The sequence below is a fragment of the Rana temporaria genome, chromosome 3 (genome assembly GCF_905171775.1).
Source record: "Rana temporaria chromosome 3, aRanTem1.1, whole genome shotgun sequence".
Classification (NCBI taxonomy): Eukaryota; Metazoa; Chordata; class Amphibia; order Anura; family Ranidae; genus Rana; species Rana temporaria.
The window spans coordinates 137,163,635-137,189,700 of NC_053491.1; the positions used below are offsets into that span (position 1 = coordinate 137,163,635).

Below are 26,066 nucleotides of genomic sequence, written 5' to 3' on the forward strand. Positions count from 1 at the left end.
ACACAGATCAACCAATTGTGTCAAAACCAATGTACCATAATGGTCACCTCTGTATGAGTGATCAGGGAATATAGCTTAGCATCATCTATAGCAGTCTCAGCTCCTATAAGCCAAACAAGCCTAGCCTACTGGTACATGCTGCCCCAAAGAGGGGCCATGTTCACTTGCAAGGAAATACAGGAGGCTGAAGAAAGGAAAAACAAAAGAGTTCCTGTAGTTCCAGGAGTGCAGTTGTCTGCAGGAGATGGCTGGAACTGGTGTCTCACAGGAGCATAGTCAGCACGATGTGCAGTTGGTTAACTGCAAGCCACAGGAAAATAGGTGGTCAGCAAACAGACAAAGGATTGGTCCAGGCAGCAGGCAGAAAAATAATCAATAAAAAAAGCCAGGGTTGCCGAATGCAGCATGCAAATGTAACACTGCACAGGTGTGGCAGTGATCAGGAACTCTAAAGCCTCGTACACACGATCAGTCCATCCGATGAGAGCGGTCCGAAGGACCGTTCTCATCAGTTAACCGATGAAGCTGATTGATGGTCTGATGTGCCTACACACCATAGGTTAAATAACCGATCGTGTCAGAACGCGGTGACATAAAACACAACGACGTGCTGAAAAAAACAAAGTTCAATGCTTCCAAGCATGCGTCGACTTGATTCTGAGCATGCGTGGATTTTTAACTGATGGTCGTGCGTACTAACGATCGGTTTTGACCTATCGGTTAGGCGTCCATCGGTTAAATTTTAAAAGCAAGTTCCTAGGTATCAAATGCACAGACTGCTACTGGGGACACTGTACTACTCTGGGGAGGTATTTGCATTTTCTTTATACTGTGATTGCTTTACAGCCATGATGGCTGTAAAATCAATCATTTCTCCCTCCCTCTGGCTGCATCCCTGTAGCCATTGAGAAAAACTGTAATAAATGTGATTGGCCACAACTATCACATGGTACAGGGCTTCTGTGATTGGCCCTGTGTCATGTGATCTCTGGTACCAATCGCAGAGATCACACAGTAGTAAACAAAGATACCAGAAAATAGCATATTATTTACTACTGTCCATGTGATCACTGATTGGCTACAGAGATTACATGGTACCAAGGTTGTTCACAGTGACCTGGTACAAACATCAGTGTTCCTCTGTGTCCAGTGAACAGGGAGCAAGCACAAGCAGTGGATATGGGAGGGTGTACAGGTACAGTACGTCCACCCACATCGGTGCTGCTTCTGTCCAGCTATTCATTTACAGTTGCTGGAAGGGAAACAGTTAAAAAAATGGTAATACTTCACCACAAGTAAGAGGAAATAGAGCCCCAAAATGAAAGTTGTTGCAGCTGAACTGAATTTGACAGATCCTCCAGAAGTCCAGTAACAAAATGAGTAAATAATAATTCAATCAGCGCTTGCAAAAATGCAATGACTACAAGGAAGAAGCAACAAGATTGATGGCTCAGTTTGAGAGACAATATACAAAAGATAGTTTGTAAGAGGAAGCGGAGCAGGTAGAACATCAATCCAGGGAAGCCTTATTATAAGAATCCAGCAACAGGAAGAAGAATGATGCAAAAAAATAAGTTTGATTTAGCAATTGTTTTGTTCTGTCTCTGTTGAGAGGCAGATCATCAACAAACATTGGGATTTACTCAATGATCCTTTTCTCTAAACTCCCACAAAGACACAGATTTATTCTTAATAAACATGAGTCTTAGAAGAAGAAGCCAAGGATTAGATATAGCACCCACTGTTCAAATGTAAAAAAAAAAATTAACATCAGAAGTTACTCATCCAAAATATTTAAAAGGCTTTAAAATGTTTAAAGAACGTTTATTTCCCCCCAAACTCACATTATCATAACATTAATGATTTTATAACTTGTTGTCCCTGCATCAGGGTCTACATGGGTAGGACTAAACGTGAACCACGGGGGTTAAATAGTGACATAATAAAGATATAAAAAAATAAAAAATAAGAAAGAAAAAAGTCTTGAAGAAATACCACAATGATGTGAACTGTAATTGAGACAGTGAATGAACGCAAAACTGAATAAGTCTCTTGACAGAGTTCTCTGAGGTGGAAAGAAAAAGAAATAGTGACATAGGGCTCTTTGCATATCACATTTTTATTTGAGGAAAAAAAGTGTTTGTAGATGAATGTTTAACAAATTGACATGATGGATTTGTTCTGCTACTCCAGCCTGTTGGAAGATAAAGGGAGAGAGGACATTTTTTTCCAGCAAAGGAGGAGTTAACCATAGAAGGAGGAGGAAGAGTGCAATATAAAGAGCACTCTGTCCTTTTTGCAGCATTCCTTTAGAAAGATTGATGGTTCAATCGAACGTAGTTGGCAGTATAGATAGGGAACACCGTGACGTCACTCAGAGCGGCTCTGCATTTTTTTTTAGTCATCTTGTTATATCGCCTGTGGCCAGGGCTCTAATGCTGCGTACACACAATCGTAAATTCATTGGATCTTTGTTTCCGACGGAATTTTGGCTCAAACTTGTGTTGCATACACATGGTCACACAAAATTCCGATCGTCAAGCATGCGGTGACGTACAACACTACAGCGAGCAGTTCAATGATTTCGAGCATGCATCAAATTGATTCTGAGCATGCGTGTTTTTTTTGCGCGTCAGAATTGCATACAGTGACAAAAACCGATCGAAATTTCCGACAAGAACTTTTCCCGTCGGAAAATTTGAGAACCAGCTCTCAAATTTTTGCTGTCGGAAATTCCGACAGAAAAAGTCCAATGGGGCCTACACACGGTTGGGTTTATCTGACCAAAAGCTCACATCAAAATTTTCTTGTCGGAAATTCTGATTGTGTGTACACGGCATGACAGGCTCTCCCAGGGATCTTTTTCCTGGAACAACCAACAGGAATTCCACTTGGCTGTAAAAAGAAGATTACAAGTACCATTGTCTACTCTGTACTCACCTTTGTTGCCAGCAGTTTAGACATTAATGGCTGTGTGTTGAATTATTTTGAGGGGACAGCAAATTTACACCGTTATACATGCTGTACACTCACTACTTTACAATGTAGCAAAGTGTCATATCTTCAGTGTTGTCACATTAAAAGATATAATAAAATATTTACAAAAATGTGAGGGGTGTACTCACTTTTGTGAGATACTGTATGTACTGTTCCTTATCAGCAGCCTGTGAATGACTTTTAATAGCATAGTTTAGTTTTATGATATTTTCCATGCCCTAAAAAAAAATCCATTTGACGTTGACTTTCAGTATAATGAAATCTAATTATCCCTAATATTCTTTTATAATTTATTGTCTCAGCGTGTGTATATACATATATATATATATATATATATATATATATATATATATATATATATATATCCTTTCCTCTCTAAATGTATGTGCTTTAGCTCAAAGCAATGCTGTGTTAATTCTGATTGCATTCGGTTGAATTTTCCCTTACAAGAGTACAGAACTGTGAAGAATTAACTGTAGGCTTTCTTTCACTTAATGCTTGAATTGGATTCATCTACCACTTCAGCTGATTTCTGCACTAAGGTTTTGACATGTTGTTCATTAACAGCTTGAGGGAGAAATGAAAATTCTTGAACTGCCATGTAACTACTGAACTATCACTGGCTTCCAAGGTCGCTTAATAAATTCTGTAACACATCAATGTGCCTTGTCAGAAAAAAGACATTAAAACAACTGCTCCCCTGGACGTTGTTCTATAGGCAGTCTTTTTATTGTTTTGTTTGGCTAAATAATAGATGTGACAGAGTTGTATTATCCTATAATATGCAAGGCGGAAAAACAACAATATTAGGAACACAGTAATTCCAAATTTAAAACACCTGAGTACTATAAATCCAGTGTATAACTATTGCATTAGGAAAAAAAAAATCTTTCTTACTCATAACATTTTTACGGCTTTGTGAAAGTTTAGTTTTAGCTTTTTATGTTCTTAGTTATAAGCGTACTTAGTGGTTAAAAATGGAACATCACGTAGAATGAAAATGACAGCGTCCTCAAGACAGTGGTGTGCTAGAAAGCATCTTCGGCCCAGATTTGGTAAAATTAGGGGTAATAACCAATGAAATTGTTTAATATTGCATATTAATTAACATTTCATTATGTGGCCATTTCATTGCACTGTTGAGTAATAATTATAAGTGTAGCAGTTCCCTGAACCTAGGCCTCTTCTGTCATGGTGCTGAGCAGATGGAGATTTTCTACACATACTGCCTGCAGTCATACCCTCCATACTCCTCTTCATTGCATAATAAAGCGGGGTTCCGGGCATAATTTTTTATTTTTTTTTGCAAGCTAAAATTAATCACATTAAATAGTCCCTAAAACATATTAATAGCTCCCCAATCGTTCCAGAAATCATTGCAAACACTTGCCTTATATCCTCCAGCTCATGTTGTGGCCATATCCATCATATGTGTGGGCATGTGAAGCCCAGTTCCATTTTTCTTCCTGGTTTTCAGGAAGAGGTGCAAGCTGGGCGATTTTTAGGCAAAGTAATGCCCAGAGACTCTTGGGATATGAGTGTCATCCTTTCCCAGGAGGCAATGGGGTCTTAGGACAGGAAGTTGAACCACCTAGGACTAGGAAGTAGGCCAGATAGAAGTGAGTAAAAAAAATATTATTTTTTTATTTATTTTTTACATTAAAGGCAAGCTGTTAATAGAAAATACATTTTTAGGGTGGAACTTCGCTTTAACTGCAGTTTTACCCACTGCATTCACTTCAGCACATACTGCCACCAGTAATACCCTCTGAACTCCTCTTCTGCACATGATGTTACACCCACTGGCACTTCTCTGTTGCACATACGGCAACCAATAATAACCTCTGAATGCCTGTTCTCCACATTATGCCCACTGTCACACCCACTGGCACATACCACCTACTAAAAATGTGTCATTAATGACATGTATTCATATAGTTACGGGTTCCAAGAGGCAAAGTATAAATTCATATAGGTCCATATTAGCTATAGTATAAATAGGACCATTCTTACCTTTTTCCTAAAAGTTTAATTTAATACATCAGTTGCAAACAGTATTTAAAAACAACAAACCTAATACGTTTGTAATTATTGCAGCCTCTACAATTGTATCACCCATAACCATGGATGAAGACATTTTCTGGAATTACTGCAAACCTATGTTAGAAAGAAGGTTGTGGCCTTCTTAATTTACCTTTAACTGGCTAGAGAAACACAATGTAGGTGTACAAAGGCAGCATGCTGTTGGAAAAAATAATAAATAAAAAATGCCATGTAAGATGTAGGCAGCAATTGTGTTATGGCTAAGCTTAATTGGTGAATCATTTAATCTGTCTGGCAGGTACACATTCTCTAAAAGCATTGCTTTTGATGGAGGAATAAAAATAAGTTGAAAGCGTTGCTTTCCAAAAACAGACCTGCATGCTTGTCAGCAGTAAAAACACAACTACCCTGATCCAGACACAAGAAAACACTGATAATTTACAGGCTTGCGAGAGACTCATACTACTTACACTTTTAGTTTGAAATCTTTGATCTCAAGCAGGTAACATGCTACTGCATAGATATTTGCAAACCCACACACTTTGGATTCTATAGCAGCTAAACCATTCACTTCACCTATAAGGTTACTGTAAGCTTGTACAACATTAGACATTTACACAGTAATCAGTGCATTTTTATAGCACTGATCACTGTAGAAATGCCAATGGTCCCAAAAATGTGTCAAAAGTGTCCGATATGTCCGCCATGATGTCGCAGTCCTGATATAAAAAAAACTGAGGAAAAAAATGCTTTTTTTTTTAAAAAAAAACTTGCTATTTATTATAGCAAAAAGTGCAAAATATTGTGTTTTGTTCAAAATGTATGCTTTATTTTGTTTATAGCGCAAAAAATATAAACTGCACATCACACGACAATTGTCAGTTAAAGCGATGCAGTGCTGTGTCGCAAAAATGGACTGGTCATTGAGCAGCCAATTATTCCAGGGCTGAAGTGGTAAAAAAAGGCCCTCTCCAGGTTGCACACTATTATCTGAAAATGTGTTGCATTGATACATGTCCCCCATTGCAGTGCCGAGCTACCCATGCCTTATTTTTTTAAAGCTTGCAAATTAGCCTTGAAAAAAGCCAGTAAAGAATTACAGGATGTTCAGGATATGCAGATTCCTGGCTGGGTTTGCGGTCCGTCTTGTAAACCAAACCCAGTCAATTTGCCAGGTATCTTTAGCGGTATCTTTTTTTGGAGGTAGCCAGCCAGCCTGATACCATTTATGCATTTGTGTATTTCCCTTTAGTTATTAGGCAGACATTTTTAAAAGAAAATTTGGTGAGTTTAGAGTCTAAAAAACTTCTGAAAGAGAATCTAATACAAAAAAAAAGGATAAAAAAGAAATAAATACATCCAAAGGCAGATATGTCACATCATTAACTTCCCATCATGCTAGAAACTGTATCTATGCCACTTTCGTGTATAATGGCATCAATATTCTTGTTTGAAGATACAGCATAAACAAATGAGATATGAATATCTGTCATAGTTCAGTTGTGAGAAAGAAACAAGAAATAATCATATTATACTGTTTCAATACACTTAGATCAAAATGTCAGTTCTTCTCATCTCACTATGTCTTTAGCCTGTGCAGAGTAAAAGAATTGTGCTTATGAGGTAGACATTGTTCCAGTGGTTGGTTACTAGCTATAGGGATTTTTTTTTTACATTTTCAGTGTTATTTAATAAAGGTAATAACATTGCAAATGTGAAGTGAAATGGCAATAGGGAATGTGTACCCTGGGTAGGGTAGGATGACCTAAAATTATATTTAATGAAGCACAAACATAGTTTCAATCAATATGTACCCATCATATTTATTTATATTTTATATTTATATATTTATAATCATATTTATTATCATATTATATTTTATATTTATATATTTATAATCATATTTATCATCATATTTACGCATCAGAATAAATGTTTGTTTTTGGTTTTTGGAATTTTTTTGCAAAGTAGCAACTAAGGACTTAACTCAAAGAGGTAAGTCCTGCAATGTAAAAGCTCTAAAGCTGATTTACATATGTGTGAGTGATTGCCGATGCAGGTCCTCATCTGTTCCCGAAGCAGCAACCACCTGTACAGAAAAACACAGGAGATGTGTGCTGGTGCCACTTTAAAGAAAACTGGACAAATGGACTTATTCAAGATTATTTATTATGTTTGAAAAGATACATAAATAATGGTAAAATACTAATCTTTTAGGAGTAATATACGCAAAATAAAGTTTAAATATTACGATTCTTAGATGAGCTCGCTTGTGACTGGTTCTCTTTGATTTGGGTTAAGCACCACTGGCTGGACAAAAACATGAAACCCATGCACCTAAGGTTTTTTAAGTAGCTATTAGGCCCAGTTCACACTTGTGCGATGCCAGACATCGCATGTAATTTGCAGCGAACTGCTGTTCACAATACATGCGATGTCTGTGCGGTTGTGATTTCAGCCATACAGATAGTATGGCTGATATCGCACCGCATTCAGTCCAAACACGCACAGGACCCTTTTTTCTGTTCGGACCAGAATCGGATCGCATGTGTGTTCACACATATGCGATCCGATTAATGTCTGAACTGTTAGTTTGCAGTGTGATATGCAAGCTAAAATGGGGGTGTCATTAATAATGACACTCCCCAGAAATTTGCATACGGCAGTGTTAACTGCGTGCAAGTCGGGTGCGATGCTGGAACCCCCAGTGGATTTGCAGGGTTCTCGTATCGCACCAGTGTGAACCGGGCTTAACAGTTATTGCTGTTAAAGCAATTATTGTTGGGGCCAGCAAGGTACAGATGTAATAATATTTACATCACTTAAATTAAAATAAAGATCTCCATAGCTTTTATCAAACTAATTGAGAACATTATTAGACATGTTGATAAATGCAATTGAAACATGCCCACATATATCAGTAATTAAAAAAAATTAAAGAATATATATATATATATAATATACACAGAAAACAAATATATATACACACTGCTCAAAAAAATTTAAGGAACACTTTGAAAACATATGAGATCTCAACAGGAAAACATCTCATGCTGGATATCTATACTGATATGGACTGGGTGATGTGTTAGGAATAAAAGAATGGCACATCATTTGATGGAAATGAAAATTATCCACCTAAAGAGGGCTGAATTCAAAGACACCCCGAAAAATAAAGTGAAAAAATTATGCAGCAAGCTAGTCCATTATGCTGAAATTTCATTGCAACAACTCAAAATGGTCCTCAGTAGTTTGTATGGCCCCCAAGTGCTTGTATGCATGCCTGACAACATCAGGGCATGCTCCTAATGAGACAACAGGTGGTGTCCTGGTTTCCTCCCAGATATGGACCAGAGCATCACTGAGCTCCTGAACAGACTGAGGTGCAACCTGGCGGCATCGGATGGACCGAAACATAATGTGCCAGAGGTGTTCTTTTGGATTTAGGTCAGGTGAGCATGGGGGCCATTCAATGGTATCAATTTTTTCATTCTCCAGGAACTGGCTGCATGCTCTCTCCACATGAGGCCGGGCATTGTCGTGCGCCAGGAGGAACCCAGGACCCACTGCACCAGCGAAGGGTCTGACAATGGGTCCAAGGATTTCATCCCGATACCCAATGGCAGTCAGGGTGCCATTGTGTAGCCTGTAGAGGTCTGCGCGTCCCTCCATGGATATGCCTCCCCAGACCATCACTAACCCACCACCAAACCGGTCATGCTGAGCGATGTTAAAGGCAACATAAAGTTCTCTGCGGCTTCTCCAGATCCTTTCTCGTCTGTCACATATGCTCAGGGTGAACCTGCTCTCATCTGTGAAAGCATTGGGCACCAGTGGCGGACCTGCCAATTCTGGTGTTCAATGGAAAATGCTAATCGAGCTCCACAGTGTCCGGCAGTGAACACAGAGCACACTAGAGGTTGTCGGGACCTCAGGACACCCCCATGAAGTCTGTATCTGATTGTTTGTTCAGAGACATTCACACCAGTGGCCTGCTGGAGGTCATTTTGTAGGGCTCTGACAGTGCTCATCCTGTTCCTCCTTGCACAAAGGAGCAGATACCGGTCTTGCTGATGGGTTAAGGACCTTCTACGGCTCTGTCCAGCTCTCCTAAAGTAACTGCCTGTCTCCTGGAATCTCCTTCATGCTTTTGAGACTGTGCTGGGCGACAAGGCAAATCTTCTGGCAATGACACGTATTGATGTGCCATCCTGAAGGAGTTGGACTGCCTGTGTAACCTTTATAGGGTCCAAGTATCGCCTCATGCTACCAGTAGTAACACTGACCCTAGCCAAATGTAAAACTAGTGAAAAACAGTCAGAAAAGATGAGTAGAGAAAAAAAAGAGCACAAAAATATTTGTCATAAATGCTCTGTCCTTGTCACTTAGGCAAGCCATGGATTATGTGGTTTTCTTTCCTGCAATTACAGTTGCAGGAAAGAAAATAGCTTGATTCCCCACTCAGCACAGGCAGTGTTGATGGGGGATCCTTCCCACAGAGCTGTTGTGCTCTCCCGGTGGGGGGCACAGGGAACCTTTTGCTGCAGGGAGAACACAATGATTATTGCTAGTCACTATAGCCGCTGACAATGATCAATGGGTCAACTTGGGCATAATCAATGGGTCGACTTGGGCATAATTAGCCTGCCCCTACATGGATCAAACCTCCCTGCTGAACCAGCCTAAGATTCGAACCATCTATGGCTGGGTTTACTGTGAGCCTAAATGAAATAATAAATAATCATATCTTTATCATATAAAATACTACTCCTACCATGTAATAGACATTAACAAAGGAAGACTTATTTAACTGCTTAAGGACCACCCACGCCATATATACGTCGTCAGAATGTCACGGACAGGCATTATCACGTACCTGTACGTGGCCCTTTAAATGCCTGCCGTGTGGTCGCAGTCCCAAAAAAAATCACTGATCGCCGCCATTACTAGTAAAAAAATAATAATAATAAAAATGCCATAAAACTATCCCCTATTTTTTAAACGCTATAACTTTTTCGCAAACCAATCAATAAACACTTCATGCAATTTTTTTTAACAATAATATGTAGAAGAATGCGTATCGGCCTAAACTGGAGAAAAAAATGTTTTTTTTATATATTTTTTGGGGATATTTATTATAGCAAAAAGTAAAAAATATTGCAATGCCAAATCGCAAAAAGTGGCCTGGTCTTTGAACACCCAAATGGCCCGGGGCTGAAGTGGTTAAATTCAGTCTTTTTAACAACTATCAACTTGAGCATTATTTCATTTCCTTGGCAATAATAAATGAATCTGGTCAATTAACTTATTTAACCACTTCAGTCCTGAAAGGTTTTACCCCTTTAATAACATGGGCATTTTTTGCGATACGGCACTAGATTAGGTTAATGAATAAAAGAATAGTACTACAGCGCTACTAAATACTTAATAATATGTAACATCAAAAAAATGACTAAATAATAAACGCAGCATATGATATGTTAGTCAAACAAAAAAAGTGAAAAATCAATAGTATTAATATGCGCTGGGTATTAACTTCTGTGATGTGAAAAAATAAACACAAACCATGAGTGATTCAAAATCAGTACATGTGTAAATATAATTAGTCCAAATGCATACTAAATGCATGCAAATACAATACACCTACTGTGTGCAAGTGCCGTGTACTGGCTTGAAAGATAGGTATGGGGCGACCAGGTTCTACAGACTCCAAGCTGATTGCTTCACATATGAGTATAAAGTCTTCCACAGTTGTGCAGCTCATGTAAAAAACAGAGAGACAAAAGGAAAAACCTCATTGCACAGATACACAAACCATATAAAAACAATTGACAGGCTTGAGATAGGTCACACTCACGAATCCACCGATTTATATCAGCAAACAAACAATCCTCATTTGGCTGCTCAGCATACGATGTGTCTCCTCATTCGGATGTATAATCCGTCCCATTCGTAGCTCCTCTCCCACGCGTTACGTCACTGGACACGTGACTTAGTCTTTGTGTGTGTTTTTTTGTACAGCAGCTGTATTTGGAGTACGGGTAGCGCGGGTATTATTGGTTGAGTTTGGGTAAAAAATTTATTTGCCAGGTTCCAGATGCCAAAACAACATACTGACCCCTAGGCACAGGCCTGGCAAATTCATCCCTACTTACAGAAAAGCAGGAACCCTGCAGTTAATGCTTATATATATATATATATATATATATATATATATATATATATATATATATACATACATATAAACAATTTTATTTCAACTTGAAAATTAACCTCAGTAAGTGACTAGTTATAAGAGCTGAGAAGGGAGAGAGATGAGAAGTTATATGATCTATGGACTTCAGGAATGTTATGTCTTAAATAAGTGAGGAAGAGACGTAAGTTTATAAGACGATATCTGGGACTATTTGTACAGTAGGATTCCCATAGGAAAATATACGATATGTACTATGTCTAATGTACGTGCATTGTGATGTTATATGTTTAGGTGTGTAAATATATATGTTTTTTTTTAACATGTCCTTTTTCTAAAAATCAATAAAATATATTTAAACCCCAAAAAAATAAAAAAATTAACCTCTAGCTTGGTGTAGAGATTAGATTTGATTAAAAGCACTGCAAGAGCCTGTTGCATCTCAACTTGAAAATCAGCCTCCAGCTTGATATATTATAGATGAGATGGAAAGCATTTCAAGAGCCTGTTGCGTCTCAACTTGTAAATCAGCCTCTAGATCCATGCATTATAGATGAGAGTGAAAGCATTGCAAAAGCCTGTTGCATCGCAGCTTGAAAATCAGCCTCCAGCTTGGGGCGCTATAAATGAGATGGAAAGCATTGCAAGAGCCTGTTGCATCGCAGCTTGAAAACCAACCACCAGCTTGGTGTACAATAGATAAAAGCATAGCAAAAGATTGAAAGCATTGCAATAGTTTGTTGTATCACATTGCTGTTGACAACTGTATTGTACACCTGAACTTTCTAAAGCTCTAGTTAATTATCTTGAATTATAGAGTTTATCGGAGATATAGTTGTCTAAGCCATCACAGTACGTTTGCCTTGATGTATGACTAAAATGTCATTTTGTAACATGTTGAGCAAAATGTTATTCTTTGAAAACATACATTTTTATTAAACGACTTGCTTTTATTTGATCTCTTTTTTCTACTTGACAGGTCGGTGATCAAATCATAGAAATCAACGGGGAAAGCACACGAGACATGACACATGCTAGAGCAATAGAACTCATTAAATCCGGAGGAAGAAGAGTAAAGCTGTTACTAAAGCGTGGAACAGGGCAGGTCCCAGAGTATGGTGGGTTTTCACGTTTCTAATGTATTCTTTGCACATAAACTGTTGAAGAAATGTTCTTACTTTTTATGGAAATGCATTTTTAGCTCAGACTATAAATAATTTATGAGCGCCACAGATGAAAGCCTCCTAAGAAGTCATTGTTCGTGTAGTACAAACACCCTTCACAAAATATTGGCATCTGAGTGTAACAGAAATTAAATCACTCTGCAGTTTGTACCTTGGTCCAGAGGAAATTATTTTAGCATTGAGGAAAATCTTTTAAAAACTTAAGTTGCGTATTTGAAAAAGATAATTAAGATATTAGACTGTACACAAAAAAAAAAACGAGTGTAAAGCAAGAAGATTGTAGAAGTTCACTCAGAACTTGCCATGTGATTGTGTCTAAAATGTAGATAAAGTTGAACATCAGGCAAATATTTAAAACAGATAAAATACATTTAATTAAACATTTTACTCACTAAAGGATTTGTATTTCTCTCCATCCATTCCCGAAATGTTAACAGTTCTATCACAAAGCACAGCCCTGTTATGAAGTACAGGAGATTTTTTTTCTAATGCAGTGAAGTAATACAGTCTTATCCCTGCCCCACATTGTGACTAGACAATAAAAAAGAGAAGTCATAGACTGAATTAAACGCACTGTCACTCTGCTCTGTCCTCCTGTTGGTATATTTCTTGTTAGCACATAAACACTACAACAAAACAGATTGACTTCCTGTTCTGCTTCTCGCTCTCCCATTCTTAACTCTGCCTGCTGTAGAGAGGCTTCAAAGTGGTTGTCCTTGGTGCCCAACAGTGACTACATTTTTTAAGTACATTAAAACATTTTAAAATATTTAAACAAAAATCTTATTTACAAAATGTACTGACAGCACCTAAGAAAAATGTTTTTTTTTCAAAGTTTTCTGTCTTTTTTTGTAAAAAATAAAAAACCCAGCAGTGATTAAATATCACCAAAGATCAGAGATCGTGGTCATGCCGTGTTCAACCAACTTGGCGTGGCCACGATCGCCGCTCTGCGCGTCCCCACAGGCGCATGGGAATGGCAGTTTGGGTGCACCATCATATGATGTCCACCCATAACAAGAGCCACGCCATTCCTAGGTCACTTGATGGTGGGCGGGCGGCAAGTGATTAAAAAATAGGGGCCAGAGCTGCCTCTATAGTCTATCAAATTGACTTTCTTGCAGTGTTGTCAATATCCTGCAGCATTTTTTACTGACAAAACATGGACATTTTACTGACAGAGCAAATGCAAAGATTTTAAATGCAGAATTAAATGCAAAGATATGTTCACCTTTCTGCCCAGGCTATTTTTCAGCTTTCAGCGCTATCAACCTTTGAATGACAATTGCGTGGTCATTCTACATTGTAACCATGTGAAATTTTTATAATTACCCTCACACAAATAGAGCTTTCTTTTGGTGATATTTATTCACCGCTGGGTTTTTATTTTGTACAAAGATGAAGCTGCCCTGATGGGCACTGATGAGGCAGCACTGATGGGTGGCACTGATAGGCAGCACTGATGGGTGGCACTGATGGGTGACACGGATAGGGGGCACTGATGGGCACTGATGGGTGGCACTGAAAGCCAGCACTGAATGGCATCATTAATGGGCACTGATTGCTGGCAATTTATTGTAATCAGGGCACTGATGATCAGTGCCCCAATTACCTGTCTTGCTGTACCCTGCGAGGAGATGCTGCTGATCGGCTCTCCTCACCACACACTCTGTCAGTGTAAGGCGATGAGAGACACTTACTTACATGTGACTGGCAGCGACACCAATACAGCAATCCGTGGTAAATAATATGCACTGCAACTGTACTAATGACACTGGCAAGGAATCTGTCTTGTTTACATGGGCAGACCGCCGTTCTGTCTGCCTCGGAGCCCACTTGAACTCACCAATTGTTCAATCACAGCGGAAGCTAGTCACCAGTGGCGCGCTTGCGGGCCCTAGACTAGAAAGAGAGAAATCACATACAGGTACGTGATTTTGCACAGAGAAGCCGCCCAGCTGCAGTAAATGTACATGGGGCAGTCCAGAAGCGCTTAAAGACAGCAAAAGACTGTTTTTCCAGGCAAAAAGTACTCTTGCTCCTGTATAACAGGCATTTTAAGTATTTTTTTAGCATCAAATATAGTTGAGGTCTTTATTTTCAGGGCCTTGGACCTAAGGTATAAACATTCACTATGTTTTTACTTTCTAAATCACTGATCTAGAACAAGGTCGCAGATTAAAAGTCATAGCAAAGTCAGAACTACTGCTCTGCGACGTATTTGCTCTATGTTGGTGCCTCCATAAATGCTGAAGCTATTGGATCAAAATACAGATAGACAACAAACAAATGAGAAGTTATGAGTTGCAGCCTCCATATTCTCTCAATACATTTTTCCTTAACCCCTACCACCACTCCACAGCCATTCAATTTAAAGCCTAACATTTTTCTTTTCACTTTAAATAGTTGATCTGGGCCAAGCTGGCCCACAGGAACTATTTTATTTACTAGTTGCTGCATCCCCTATATTATACAGTATGCACCTTTGTCTTTCAGCACTGTGTGGCTGCTCTCAGCACTGTATGTAGCATCAGCCAAGTGGGCACCGACAACAATTCCAGGTGTCAGGTTTAGAAGATAAGCTTATTTGTACATTTTCAGCCATCAGCTTCATAAACTGAGACTAAATTGTCTCTAGGTAATATTTAGAAATCTACACAACTGTCACTAGAAACCATACATGACTTTAGGCCGTACACACGATACAAAAATCGGAAGAAAAATTTCCTCTGACGACCGATCTTCCGATTTTAGGATCGTTAGTATAGTGCTTTTGACAGCCAATTACGTTTTTTCATCAGACAAAAGCTGCATGTACAGACTATAACATTGTTGTCAGATGTGAACTCAACGTTCGATTTTCATTTAATTAGTACTGATATCGTACGAAAAAAAATCGTAAGAGCAAGACTATGCATGCTCAGAAATAAAAGAGTACATACAAAACTATTCAACACATTACGTCATTTCTGAAGTTGTATTCTCTCATACGAAAATGTTCATATAGTGAGTAACCTCTTCACATTCGACATGAGACTAGAATGCAACAAAAAATCTGATTGTGTGTAGGAGGCTTTAGTTTAGTTTAGATAAGAGTTCCTATAATTCCTTTTTGGTAAAATAATAATTTTAGCAAAAACTGTGTAAAAGCCAGTATTATAGTATATATGTTACTTAAAAGCATTCTGTCTAAAAAATAAAATAAAAAATAATAATGTTTGGATGCACATCTCTGCCCAAAATAAAGTGCAATTCCAGGTCATGTTTTTTTTTGTTTTGGATGAAGTAGAGAAGGGTTAGGACTTCTTACCCTGTTGACTGCACAGGTAGTGAGGGGAAAGGACCCAATCTGGTTATAGATTCTAACCCTTCAGATCGCTGCTAAACCAAACATATATCTGCATCCTTTAGAAAAGATTTTCCTTCATTTCCAATCCAAAGATTACACAAGATGTGAGTGGGAATGTCTTTAATGAGGCAATGAACAATCATACCTGCTGTATCCGAGCACAAAGAAAGCCCAAGAGCCCACTAGACTAAAAGCAGATTTCTTTTATACTATGAAATGTACTTAAAATGCACCAAACCACTGATTTCCCATTGCTTTTATTCAAATATATAAACATCAGACACCTGGCACTTTTGAAAGAACATCAGCATTTACAGCCCCCATTGTTTTACCTGTGACTAGCATATTATTTGTGTGTTTTTTCGACCTACCTACCCTTTTGCCCCAAACCTTAAACTCTCTGGTGTCATTAAAACTATAATACCAACAGCTATTATCAACTGAATTATTATGCCATTATTTCTCACCACCAAAATATAAAAAGCTAAAGCCAGGCACAAAGACATATACCAGATACCACTGTTCTGTCACATATAGTGAAAGCACACCCCTGTGTGAAGCAAACACAGAATAATCTGCCGACATGCTGGTCTCTGGATGCTCTACCTGCGTAGAAAGGCTATAAAAAGTTTTATATGATAAGCTGATAAATATGCACATCGTTTTACATGCATGGAGTAAAGTGCTGTAAGTAAACAAAGACTTAGCTGAAATTGCATTGGTTAGTGTGCTTAATATAAGTGGGTCAAAATGCAGTTTTCTTAGGGATGTATGTAAAGGTAAAACATTTCAATCTGAAAACAATTGAGGGTTTTCTTTTGGATGTGTTAATATTCATAGACAATTTACTGTCACCTTGATGGGCGGTATGTGTTCATGCTGAAACTATGAATATCATTTTCTCAGCTTGCATGATGCCTGTGGTGATGAACCTTAGGGTTCCGTTAGTAAAATAATCAAAAACTCACACAAATAGGTATATATTCATCTACATAGATTCATGGTTGATTTCTTTAACGAGCTAAGATGTTTCTCACCTAGATCTAATCAGGGGACTTTAGCTGTAAAATGAATGCTTTCCTTGGAATCATATGTTACTTGTACCTGCATGCAAACCTGACTTGGTAATGTTTATTTTCTCAAATTACAAAGAAATCTTTAATGGATATTTTAGTGATCCAGCTTGAATAAGAAGTATAAAACCAGATCATCACTATTTCCTGGTTATTTTTTCTGTTGCTCTGAAGATTATTTTACAGCCTCCTGCCCCCAAAGCAGCAGATCCATTTCAAGAGGAGTTATGGAAGTGTTTGTTACTATAACAATATATCAATTTTAATCCATGTGTCTTGTATTTAAACGCATTAAATGGGCACCTATACAGTGTTTAATTGCCAACAATGATATAGAGGACTTGCTCTGCGTGTGTAATGCTGTTCCAAAACTTCAAAGAATGCAGCCCACCTAGGGTAATATTTACCTTCATCCCCAATCTAGCAATCTTTCCTCTGGCACGATCACCGCCAACTCATTTTCATACTGCAAATGCAAAACAACAGCCATCCTTATAGCTATACTGCACTTATGGCAGCCTCCAACAACCCTTTAGAGTATGGCTCAAAATAATGAATTGGGATATGGCACACATGCACTGTATAAAAAGGATTTGGCTGGGACCTTGTCAGAGGAAATATCACTGAATTTGGATGAAGGCAAGTATTGCCCTAGGTAAGCTGTACAGTATTCAGGAAGTGTTTATTAACAAACAACTTTACTAAAGGTAAGGTTGTTCATTAACTGATGAATGCAATGTACCAGCCAGGGCTGGCCCAAGAAACCCTTCCCCCACTGCCCCACCCCAAAAAAAATCCTGCCCACCAAAAGGCCCCCACATTCATTACTTTTTATATATCATAATTAAAACTAAAATAAAATTTACCAGGAAGTCAGATTTACATGCAATAGTGGTGGTGGGGGTTCAGTCTGAGGCAGCTGTGGTGGTGGTGGGGGGTTCAGTCAGACAGCTGTGGTGGTGGGGGGGTTACAATCAGAGGCAGATGTGGTGGTGGTGGTGGGGGAGTTCAGTTAGAGGCAGATGTGGTGGTGGGGTGTTCAGTCAGAGACAGCTGTGGTGGTGGGGGGGGGGTTCAGTCAGAGGCAGGTGTGGTGGTGGGGGGTTCAGTCAGAGGCAGATGTGGCGGGGGGGTTCAGTCAGAGGCCGATGTGGTGGCGGGGGGATTCAGTCAGAGGCAGATGTGGTCGTGGGGGGGTTCAGTTAGAGGCAGATGTGGTGGGGGGTTCAGTCAAGAGCAGATGTGGTGGTGGGGGTTCAGTCAAGAGCAGATGTGGTGGTGGGGGGTTCAGTCAAGAGCATATGTGGTGGTGGGGGGTTCAGTCAGAGTTGTTATACAGGAAAAATCTCAATGCAAATTAAAAGAATATTAGCGATTAGTGAATTTTTTTTCCAGCAAGCTAAGAATTAATGTGGAATAACTTTACCTGATTGATCCTGAAATCAGCTGCAATCAATCTTAAAATCTAACATGATAATGGTCTAGAGCTGGTCATAGATGGGTGGAATTTTGAGAAAATATTCTTAGAAAAAAAGGTTCTAACAAAGTTCTTCATTTTTTTTAATCATTAGTGGGTCAAATCGACATTCTTTTTTTACAGCAGTGACAGGAAAATTTAAAGCAGCTGGATGGAATTTTTTTCTCAAATGAATGAATTTCTGTGGTTTTCATTTGGTGAAGTCCATTCATTCCAAAATCAAATGTTAAAAGCAAACAAAATCTTTCAAAACGAGAAACAAATATTCTGAGAATTTCCGTGCAAAGATTAGTGGTCAGGTAGACAGGTTCTTTGAGCAATCATAGAAGATTCCTGGGTGCTATATTTGTGAGCCATGGCACACAATCATATTGTCATGGTATTTAAGCAAAGTTCTTAAAACAGATCACATGGGTGTTTGTTCCTTGGCATATTCTTTTGATGCTGGTAGGATTCCATTCACACAGTATAAATACAACTAAAATAGGATAAATAGACCATGAAATGACAAATCATGTTACCCTCTGGCTTGGTACAAATGCACAGTATCCAGCAGATTGTTAAATGAATTTAAAATGCCAGATGCCATATAATGTAGAAGGTTTCACATTTAATGGTAGAGCTTAGCTTTAACTAATACTTTTATGTGCATGCCTTATAATACAAGTAACTCTCTATTTTGTGTTAGATACATTTCTGTAACTTTGCTAATCTACTAAAAATTCTATGCTAACAGTTCTATATCTTTGTGTCACTGTTCTGTTAATTCTAATGATTGGTCCTAGGCTGTTCCTCCCCTTCCTTTAGGAATGGTACCTTCTTCCAGTCTCTCCATGTGCATGAAAAGTGACAAGCATGGGTCCCCATATTTCTACTTATTGGGCCACCCTAAAGACACGGTTTGTAAACTTTGCATGCATATTATAGTTTCTTCTAATCTGCTGTTTCACTTGATTGTGCTTACATATTCTGCTTAATAATATATGTATTTTCTGCACAATAATTGACCTGCTTGTGTTATTAATGTGAGTGTACATGATGTTCTATTATTTAACCTCCACCAAAAAAAAAAAAAATTAAGCATACAGTACAGCAACATATATATTCTTAAAATACTTCAATAATTTAGATATTTAATTAAGCAAATGTGCTGTTTTTTTCTGTAATGCTAACAGGTTAAAATGGCTAAATATATTTTTTTAAACCTAAAGGATGAATAAAAATGTGCATTCCTACTTCAAAGCTCTCTCGATATTAAGGGCCAAAGTAGGGATCCAATTTGTATTTATTCTGGAAAACTGACTCTTAATATATTTTAATGATATTTCAGATCAGATATTTACTTTTAGTGCATGGCAAATTATAATACTTGTATTGCTAATGTGCCAATTAAATAATACTCAGAATCAATAATTATATAAGGGGGTATGGAGCTTGGTATATCAATTTTTCATTGGTTTTACTTGGGCATTTTAGAGTAGGGCATGTGCTTTAATTTCACAAATGTTTCCATTTGCTTTCAAGCCGTATCTATATACAGTACGATGAGTATGTGTTCTAATTCAGTTTGTATCTAATGAGCAACACAACATTCAAACTAAAAGCTGCACTCATTTAAATTAGCCAATCATCACTAATCTTTGTCTAGTAAAGGTAGACGATGCAGATAGATGACAGATTGATTTGTTTTGTGTACTGCAAATTTACATGTAAATGTAAGAACAATGGGCAACCATCCTGGAGGCTTAGGAATTGTGCACATGGCCGATAATAAATTCTAACTGAAGCGTGTTTAAAAAATTGTTTTGATGCACTGTGGTCGTTTTTATCAGAATCTGTAGCTGTTTTTATAACAGCTGCTTGTTCTGTTCAACAAATTTCACATAATTTTGAATTCAATTGATGTAAAGAGGAATGCATCTGAACTGCATGCCATTGTGGTATGCAATGCAGTACATGCATCTCTTATTATTTGTAATGCTTTCGTCACTCATTTTAAAAGAAACTGACAGTGACTTTGTTAATGAAAGCTAAACCAAATGTAACCTCTTTACATGTGCATCTCGTGAACAGCCTAAATGCATGAATTTTTTTATGTGTTTAGGATTGCAAAGAGGGATGCTTTTGCTTTTGTTAGCGAGCCCTTATATTAGTGCCACTTGTATTACAAGATGTGAGCTCATACATACAGTGAATTCTTGTGGGAGCCAAGGAAGAACAAATAAAGAATGTTCCTGAAGTTCCTGAATGCTATTTGGAAACATTTATTGATGTGAATTTAACTCTGCAGCATGGCACTAAATAACCAGAAATTGGAATATGAGCATTTTTTTTATAATTTTTAGATTGACATTATAGTCGGTTTCTCAGTTTTGCATGTTTTTTTTTTTTTTATTGCTGAAAATATTGTAGCTAAGATACACTTTCCTAAGTTGCCATCGAGGCATCTGTTTATATTATACTCGATTTAGAAATATAAAAAAAAAAAAATTCTACTGCATGTAAAATACCTATGTCTCCTTTCAAGTTCTTTTCAGAAACAGAATAAAACTTAAGAAGAAATACAACTAGAACTACACTACCTTGCATGCTGACCAGGAACAAACTAGATATGAGACCACCACAATCCTCTCAAAAAACAATCAGCCACATTGCTTGTGTATAACATGTATGATTTGTTTAATACAGCAATATGAAAAAGATTTAACACCCTAACCTATAAAAACAGCTTATCATTTTTATATATAGATATACATACACACACACACATATACATATATATATATATATATATATATATATATATATATATATATATATATATATATACATACATACATACAAATATATTTATTTTTTGACAAAAAAATTTAAAGATACATCTTTTACACAAGCAGTGTGACTTATTGGAATTTTTAAGAGATCGTGGTGGTTTCAAAGAAATACGAAATGTAACTTCATTAGAACAGACTTTGATAAAACAGAAGAAAAATGCAGAGCCAAATTCAAAATACTTACCTTAGTCTACTAGCTACTTTCTATAGAATGCTCATGCAAGAAATAATACACATTAAATGCAGTATCTGCAAAAACCAAAGCTATTTTTACTGCTCGACCATTACTGCTGTCTTGTTTCAGCTGCTACACTAAAAAACAAACATGAGGATTAACTTACTAAAGGCAAACAGGCTGTTCTCTTTTCAAGGGAAACTTCACTTTGCTGTGGTATTTTACCTTTTCTTAGTGCAGTGGTTCTCAACCTGGGGGTCGGGACCCCCTTGGGGGTCAAATGACAATTTGCCAGGGGTCACCAAATCCTGAGCTGTTCCTGAATCCCGAACTGCTCTTCCAGCCCTTTCGTGGCTGCCCAGCAGGGCTGTTCCTGGAGCCCAGGGCCGCCCACTCACCCTCTTCGCAGCCGCCCATTCAGTTCATGACATGGCTAGGGGGCAGAGACTAGGTGTCAGCTGGCTGGTGAGGAATGTGAAGTGGAAGGGGCTGGAGGAGACCCTATCTCCTGATTTGGGCATAGGTGTCACTGCTGCGGGAGACACAGTGAAACCGGAGACACAGTGAGTAACACTACCTGTGATTATAGTTGCTATTAAAAGTCCCTACTACAGTTCTCAGAAAACCTTGATCAAGAGCGCCTAATTTGGCTGATCAGAACTCCCCGCCCCCCCAGCACTGCACAGCACTTATCCCAGCCCCCCACCAGCACTGCCACTGATCCCACCCCCCACCTCCACCAAGGAGTAAGAGAATGAGTACAAATAGAGAATATATCCTTCTGTTAAAAAAAAAAGAAGAGGAACAAAGAAAAAGGGAGAGAAAGAATAGGAGAAAGAACAAGAGAGACGGCTAGAGCAAGGGATGGGGAAAAAAACAAGAAATTAGGATAGAAAGAGAGATAAAAAGGGAAAGAAAGGAGAACAAAGAGAAAGAATGGTACATCCTAAAATGTACTGACAACCCACACTACAAAAATAATTTTACTGCTAGGGGTCCCCACAACTTGGGAAATTTTATCAAGGGGTCACGGAACTAGAAAGTTGAGAACCACTGGCTTAGTGAATGAGGTGAAGCTCTGCTTACTTGCATCATCCAATTATGTGCAATCAAAACACTTTTTTTTTTCATTTTACTTATGTATGTATATTTTTTTTCAAAGTGATTTTTCAATACATATACTTAAGGGAAAATTCACTGGCAAAGTTAACAACTCATATGCCTTTAATAAATGTTTAATATAATTCAACCTGGCATGGATGTTTCACATTGGGTAAACACTAGCTGTATGAATCATCCATTTAGCTTTTTGGAGCTTCTTTGTATTCTACTACCAGTGAGTTCCCTCACCAGTGAGGTATTTACCACTAGAGCCATTACTATATTACTGTATTCAAAATCATGCTGCTACCTTTTAGGGTCAAGGAGCTTTTCACTATCTACCAAATAACCAGAGATTTTAGTCTAAAGATGGCAGAAGTAATAATGGCCTTATATGGAATTAGAATCAAAAACTCTTAAATTATATAAGTGCTAGAGTGCTAGAATAATAAAAAAAAATGTAATGTGATTCAACCTGCCATTGTCCACCCACAACTATCTGTTTTGTTTGGGAGAACTTTTTTTTATGAATGCGATTAGCATGATCTAGAGGTGCTAAATAATATATTGGACCCGTCTCCTCTTCTTTTCATCAAGTAATTTGTTTTGTTTTCTGTGATATTTGGAATTTTGAAAACTTGCTTATATCTTGCTTTGGCCCAGTAGTGGCCCAGTAGTGTAACATAGAAGAATGGATATTAGGCACAATTTATTAAGTTATGGCATGTTTTATTTGCCATTAGGCATTTGCATTCGTTTTCGTCCGAATGCATTTTCGTCCGAATTTCAGGTATTTTCATTATCGGTTTAACAAACGAAAACAAACGCACAGAATCCGAAATCTGAAAGATCCGACATAAACAAATGCTTTATTTTCGTTTTCATCGGTCGAATGTGCCTAACCTTAACTCTATTAGTCCAAGATTATTCTACATAGAGAGGAAAGATTCGACATTATAGAGAGAAAAGATTCGACATTATAGAGAGGAAAGATTCGACATTATAGAGAGGAAAGATTCGACATAGAGAGAAAAGATCGCTGCTGGAATTGGGTGGGGGAAGTAAAATAAAAATAATGATGATGATGAATGTTATAGGCTGATTGTAACCAAAGAGGAGGAGCAGTAAAATAGCTAGAACTAACTTGACATTTCAACATGAACGACGAAGATTCGTCAAAGCATCGAAAAACTTTGAATCTGTCATTGAAGGCTTATGGTGTCTGTTGATAGTTCTAAGAAGATTTGACGGAGCAGCTAAACTGTACGACGCTGCAATCATACATTCCCGGTCAAATTCTCGGCCCATAGGCTATAGACAAATTCTATTGTTGGTTGACTGGTAATAATAATTAATAAATATAATTGATACTAGTCATACAACATTAGAATTCTACTATAGCTTGTAGGTGAAACATTCGACCGGAAAAGTATGATTGCAGCGTCTGACAGTTTCGCTGCTCCGTCGAATCTTCTTTGAACATTCGACAGACAGTCAGACACTATAAGCCTTTAATGACAGATTCAACCTTAATTCGTTCAGACGAATGCAATTTTTTTATGAAAAACAAAATAAATAAAAACGAATTTCGGGAGTAACTAAATTAATACATTTTTCGGACGAAAACAAAAATCTAAAATGAAATATTTCAATGTCTATTTACCATAATGATCATTATTTTCAGCTATGTGTAATTTGCAGTTTTTATTTGTTACTGAACATGACAATCATTTTGTGAAATAATAATTGGTATACCATACTAATTGAGCATAATAAATAGCACAAAATAACTTTAGTATTAAAACTTATCATCATTAGAGAAAATAGTGTTATTAGTGTCTTTAAAAAAAGCATTTTTAAATAATTATACTAGTATGTTCAACTATAAACCATTGTCACTACAGCTAAAATTACTTTAGTGCAAAATAAGTAACTTGTAATGCAATATAATGTATGCTTTGTCTGTTAGTCTATTTTTTTTCTGTTCTGTTATAGAATAAGGCATAAAATTTCCATTATGACAAAGTATAAAAATGTATAGGAGTTCCATTTAGATATGTAAAATTCGTTTTTTTCCGAATTAGTTTAACGAATTTCAACAAATTTGTTAATTTGGAAAACTATTTGAATTAACAAAAACCGGTTTAAGTTTTTAAAAAATCATAAATTTGTAAGTACCAAAATTCTGAAATCCGAAAATTCGTTACGTTCCATACGTTTAGATACGGTATTCATTATTTAGGAGTATTCACAACTTCGGATACATTTTTATTCGTTACGTTTACCAACAGCCAAATTTGAAAGGAAATTCCAATACCTATCAATTAATTGTAATAGTTACATTTTTTTTAGTTAGTTATTATTAGTTATTATTTCAGATTTTCAAATTTATGAATTGCGATCATAATGAATGACCTGAAAAACGGGAAAAAAAAGAAATGAAATGAAAATGAACACATTTTTTGGCAGTGCACATGTCTAGTTCAATTACTGACTACAGCACATTGATAACATAATTCAATTTACTTTCTTTTGGTAAATAGATTTTTTTTAGGTTGTTTATAACTTGTGAAATATTATGCACATTACATCTTTACATTAGCACACATGTGATGGAATCTTTTTTACAGACTCCAGCGCCTGATACAGGGTCTTTTTGATATCTCCTCATCTTGCATATTAATAAAGCAAGTTTTCAAAGAAGGATAAAGCACTTTTTTTTGTAGATGTGATGTCAATAATCATAACTAGGCTGGCTATGTGTCATAGCCAAGATCTCCGGAACAAACATTTTGAATACTAGAAGAATTTCTACATAGCTAGCTATATTACTGAAATTTCTCAGGAAAAGAGTGCAAACACAGCTGTGCAACTACAGTATTGTGATTGCTTTTGGTCGGATGTAGTTGATTTCAAAACAAAATCTTATTCATTTCAGTTGGGACACTATTGGCAATGAAAGCAAATATTAAGTTTAAAAAGTGCTGCTGCTTCTGTAGTCTGCATACTTGATCACTTAAAGGAGTTCTCCAAGCTAAAACTTTTAACCCCCGCTGTGCCCGGGCTGTAAAACTATACAAAATAAACTTTCACTTACCTGCCTACGATCCCCCGTTGTTCCGATATCGCCGTCCCGTTCTCCGGTCCCGGTCTGTTCCACTTCCTGCGGGTCGGTGACTCACAGTGCGCTCAGCCTATCAGTGGCCGCAGCAATGTCCCGTCGCGGCCGCTGATAGGCTGAGCGCACTGTGAGTCACCGACCCGCAGGAAGTGGAACAGACCGGGACCGGAGAACGGGACGGCGATATCGGAACAACGGGGGATCGTAGGCAGGTAAGTGAAAGTTTATTTTGTATAGTTTTACAGCCCGGGCACAGCGGGGGTTAAAAGTTTTAGCTTAGAGAACTCCTTTAAATACAAACTCAGTTCCCATTAAACAAGATTAAATGTGGTTTAGAAATAAAGATGCACTCATTTTTAGTCACTACTTTGAAACCATACTTTCAGCAGTAACCCCACACTTAGGGGAATGTTTATAAAGCAAGGAACTTGACATTCAGCAAATATTCTCTGCAGGCAAATCTCCCAGATACGTGTTTTCAATGTCAGTGACTGATTTTCACTGATTTGGGGGCTGTCT

General features: G+C 37.6%; 1 protein-coding gene across 7 annotated transcripts in view; it reads left to right on the forward strand.

Moving 5' to 3' along the window:
- MAGI2 (membrane associated guanylate kinase, WW and PDZ domain containing 2) overlaps window positions 1-26,066 on the forward strand; it is a 979,417-nt gene that overhangs the window by 924,457 nt on the left and 28,894 nt on the right. For 3 of the 7 annotated variants that reach the window (XM_040343456.1, XM_040343457.1, XM_040343458.1), the window contains one exon: window positions 12,213-12,351. In XM_040343456.1, the coding sequence (XP_040199390.1) occupies window positions 12,213-12,351 (139 nt within the window). Of the gene's footprint in view, window positions 1-12,212; window positions 12,352-19,101; window positions 19,216-26,066 lie in introns of all 7 variants that reach the window. The other 4 variants (XM_040343459.1, XM_040343460.1, XM_040343461.1 and 1 more) reach the window with 2 other exon arrangements.